This window comes from Nomascus leucogenys, chromosome 7b (genome assembly GCF_006542625.1).
Source record: "Nomascus leucogenys isolate Asia chromosome 7b, Asia_NLE_v1, whole genome shotgun sequence".
In the NCBI taxonomy this organism is placed as follows: domain Eukaryota; kingdom Metazoa; phylum Chordata; class Mammalia; order Primates; family Hylobatidae; genus Nomascus; species Nomascus leucogenys.
Genome location: NC_044387.1, coordinates 53,691,855 through 53,696,219, shown reverse-complemented (window position 1 = coordinate 53,696,219; position 4,365 = coordinate 53,691,855). Strand labels below are relative to the sequence as shown.

Sequence of the window (4,365 nt, the reverse complement as noted above, 5' to 3'; positions counted from 1 at the left end):
GACGTCAGCGGCGCGCGGCGCCCTCGGCACATCATCGCCGCGCGCCGGCTCGCCAAGAGCAGGAGGGGTAGGCAGGGCGGCGCGTGACCTGGGCCCTCTCTGCCGCGCGCGCAGGTACGGGGCCGAAGTCGCAGGTGCACAGCTGCCGCCCACATTTCTGGTCCAGAGTCCCGAACCCCGAGCACTGGGATACCTGGCTACTCCGGTGGGTGGGCGGTGCTCGGAGCGTGGGGATACCGAGGGGCGGGCTCCCAGCCTAGAGCGTGACCCGACCCCGCCTGATCCTTAGGCCTACGCCCACCATTTCCCAGTCCCCTAGAGCTGGGGCCAGACACCGCACAGCCCTAGTGCTGTTACCAATCGCTGCCTGCGCCCCGGGGGCTGTGCCCAGCAGCTTCCTGGCCCTTCTCCAGCCATTAGCGTCCGTTTTCCAGCCCTGCTGCCTCACTGAGGCCCCTTCCCACAGCACTATCACCAGCCCCTCCCCCAGGTTGTTACTGTTACTTCCCAGGCTATCAGATCCTTTTCTGCTCACGTTCCGGCGTCTGTCCCTACGCCAGGGCCATTATTGGTCTCTTCTGGACCTTTCAGAGATAAGAGAGGACCTCGGTAGTGTAGGGCCCAGTCCTCTGGGAACAAGGGATGGGGAGTTTTAGGCTGCTGTCCTTGGTTCCAGAACAGAGATACCCCCTCCACAGGCACCCAAATATGCTCCATAGAATACAATGAGTATGTTCCTATGGAGGCCAAATCCAAAATATCTAGAGCTGAGAAGAGATAGAGATTTTACAGGCCGTCAAATATTCAATGGGGGTCGTCTCTAGAGACTTTTAACAAACCGTATTGTGTACCCGCAGATTGCAGAATGGTGAGCAAGCATTTGAGACCATGTTGCTAGAGCATTAAGCTTGGAGAAAGTGACAGTAAGAATTAGACAGTAGTTTTGAAGTGACCAAGAGGTTGTCACATGGAAGAATTAGACCTTGTTTTGTGTTTTCCTGCAGAGCGTTAACCAGACTAGCCAGTGGGAGGCAGATGTAAAATCTGGAACGCAGATTTTAGTTTGTTTGAAGGAGAAATGTAACATAGTGAACCACGTATCTCTGGGGGGTGTAAAGCAGAGACAGCCAAGGTAATTTTTGGAAAAGAGTGCAGGAGAGTAGAGTAAATGATGCCAGAGTTCCTTCCGACTCTGAAATTCCATGATACACTGAGCTGTCTTTCTCTCGTGGAAGTTCGAAAGCCATTTGATAAAGTTCTCTTGATTTTTTAGAAACTTGCCCCTCTCTGGAATTCTGCATGTTCGGGTTACTTTTGGACTGTCAAGATGACAGTTCCTTAATTTGGGTTCCATTATTACCACAGCAACTGGTTTATTTGTATAGCTGTCCACACCTAGAGCATTTTCACCCTATTATTTGATTTTATCTTCCATGAAGCTTGTGGTGTGTTTCCCTTAACTGTTCGAGAAACTAAAGCCCTTACTCTGAAGTCTCTGCAAGCCTCCCTCTTTGATTTTGAAGCATGATTGTCACCCTCACAGAAAGCTCTTTTCAAATATACCATTGGTTTAATCCTGCTGGGTCACATGCTCTCTCACGAGTTTCTGAAATATCTATTCCTTGTGTTTATTTCAGAGCCAAGGCACTGATGTTTGAACTGGAAACTTCAAAACTTTTAATAAGAGTCTTCAGGATGGGTTTGAACTAGACAAGCTAGAAATTTCTTTAGAACACCAGCTCCAGCATGCATCTCCCATTTTTGGCTTTCCTGAAGAGGAGCTTGAAGAGGTGGTTCTGCAGACAGCCACAGTGACACTCAGGAAACCAGAGGAATGGATTTGACTTTTCTGCTAAGATTCTCTTTGTTATGGTTTCTCCCTGAGTTGTAAGAGGCATAGAAATATACATGAAACTGAAGAACCTGCAAGGAAGGGAAGTGGCACTTTCCATGCTGAGTGAAAACTAACCAAGTGGCAGTTGTGACTGAAAACACTGAAACCTACCACGTCCAGATTCACTGGATTGGGGAATAGAGGAACGGTCACAGCTAGGAAGAAAGAAGTGATACTGGAAAAGAAAACCTAAATGAAGAGAATGAGGATGACTGCAAAGTAGATGGCCACCTCTACCTCCACAGAGACAAAGTCAGCCTCGTGGTGAGTAGCAAGGCCTGCCATGGCATAGCTTTTGCTGGGCTGTTGGATAGAGTTTTGGGGTTAATTGAAAATCCCCAGCCAGATTGTGATAATTTTATTAACGTAACAATAAAAATGCCATTTTCCTCAGAGCAGCTGAATCAAGCATGCTTTCTCTCTAAAGCTAATGTGTTTTAACCTTGTAAGCCTCTCCCAATGTTTGAATGACTCTGGCATTGCTGGGAGATTGTAGAAAAGATAGCCACAGCCTGATCATGCAGCCAGCTTTGATGATAATGTGAGTATTGTAGTCTTCAATTTGCAGAGATGAGGTATGCTTGCATTTGAGAATTACACCATGAGGAGAGGTTTGGCCAGACTGGGTATTGAAGGGCATTACTCAATGTCTGTCTGAAACCCAGTTCCCTTCTCAACCCTAAATGCGTTAATCCTTTCCCATAATTAGGTTTAGCAAACATCAGTCATGGAGGAGATGAAGGTGAAAAGCAGGTTTAGCTAGAATTAGCAGGATTTAGTGACTGATTATTTATGTGGAAGTCAGAAAGATGGAGGGAGCAGTTCAAAATGACACCCAAGTTTTCTTTCGTGTGCCTGCACAAGCAGGGATGCTTTCACCAAGAGAACGTGGGGACGGGAGGATGGGGTGCACTTGGAGTTTCTGAGTTGGCTTTGAAACTTTTTTGAGGCTTTTTGATCTGAGCTTACCCTGCAGCCAGTTGTACATCCAGCCTTAGGTATTGGGAAAGTGGACAGTGCCAGAGACCAAGTTGGTGCTTTATTTATTTATTTATTTATTTTTGAGACAGGGTCTTGCTCTATCCTCCAGGCCAGAGTGCAGTGGCATGATCTCAGGTCACTGTAGCCTTAATCCCCCAGGCTCAAGTGATTCTCCTACCTCAGCATCCCAAGTAACTGGGACCACAGGCACACCCCACCTTGCCTGGCTAATTTTGTCTATTTTTTGTGGAGATGGGGTTTCACTGTGTTGCCCAGGCTAGTCTCGAACTCCTGAGCTCAAGCAGTCCTCCTGCCTAGGCCTCTCAAAGTGCTGGAATTATAGGTATGAGCCACTGTGCCCAGCCAAGTTGGTGCTTTTTCATCAGGAAGGCAGGGTGGGAGCCATGGACGGAGGCCTCAGAGAGGGCATAGATCCAGGGAAGAGAGCAGATGGCACATTGGTCCCATTGCTGCTTTATGCTGTAGCCTCATAAATGTGTTCTCAGAGACTTAGAAGTAAAACAGGTCCAGGTGGGCGCAGTGGCTCACACCTGTAATTCCAGCACTTTGGGAGGCCAAGGCAGGATTGTTTGAGTCCAGGAATTTGAGACCAGCCTGGGCAATATAGTGAGACTCATTTCTACAAAAAATTTTTAAAAAAATAGCCGAGCATGGTAGCACACTCCTGTAGTCCCATCTACTTGGGAGGCTGAAGCGGGAGGATGGCTTGAGCCTGGGAGGTCGAGTTTGCACTGAACCGCAATTGCACCACTGCACTCCAGCCTACAGGGCTACAAAGTGAGACCCTGTAAAAACAAAACAAAATCGAGGCCTGGCCTTTGAGGTGTTTGTTTTATGGTCTTAAAGAGCTAATCAGATAATAACATTATGTAATATAGTTATACTGCAGTGTAGTTTGTAAGAGTCTTTGGGGAAGAACAGAGGGTCATGGAAATTCAGAACAAAGAGATATCTCCGGGCCGAGGGAATCAGGAGATGGTTAATGAGGAAGTGTGCTTGAGTGATACTTGGTGAGGTTTGGCATAGTAGAGAGGAGTTCAGAGTTTCTCTGTAAGTTCTCATAGGCCCCTGTTTTTTCTCTGTTACGGACTTATGGACTCACTATCGTGCATTGAAACTGTGCGTTCGCTCAGCAACCGCGGAGCACACTGTGGGCCCTCAGTAAATGTTTAAGTGAATGCAAGAATTCCTGGAAGAAGGGCTGTTTCTGGAAATCTTTGTGCTCATCACTTATGAGGAGTACATCTAATACATCTCTAATTTATTTTGTTATCAGAGCCTTAAAAGACAGTGTATCAGACCATGTGGTTGTATAGTTAAGGTTCAGTGTTTCAAATAAGAGCAGTCATTGTGGGCGCCTCGTTTTTTTTTCTAGCTACTCATGTCTTCTCCAGCAGATGGTCTAACGGCTGGATAGAGGCATATTTTTAGTTTGAATTTCCTGCGCTTACAGAACGGTTTTATCTAAT

The 4,365-nt window shown here is 47.0% G+C and overlaps 1 protein-coding gene across 6 annotated transcripts in view; it reads left to right on the top strand.

Moving 5' to 3' along the window:
* The first annotated feature begins 19 nt into the window (after positions 1 to 19).
* Positions 20 to 4,365, top strand: part of HPS4 (HPS4 biogenesis of lysosomal organelles complex 3 subunit 2) — a 39,531-nt gene continuing 35,185 nt past the window's right edge. For 3 of the 6 annotated variants that reach the window (XR_004030986.1, XR_004030984.1, XM_030816013.1), the window contains exons 1-2: positions 20 to 114; positions 1,638 to 2,158. Coding sequence is in view for 3 of the 6 variants with exons in the window: in XM_030816013.1 (XP_030671873.1) it covers positions 2,118 to 2,158 (41 nt within the window). In the remaining 3 variants the exon portion in view is untranslated. Of the gene's footprint in view, positions 206 to 1,637; positions 2,159 to 4,365 lie in introns of all 6 variants that reach the window. The other 3 variants (XR_004030985.1, XM_030816014.1, XM_003277726.4) reach the window with 3 other exon arrangements.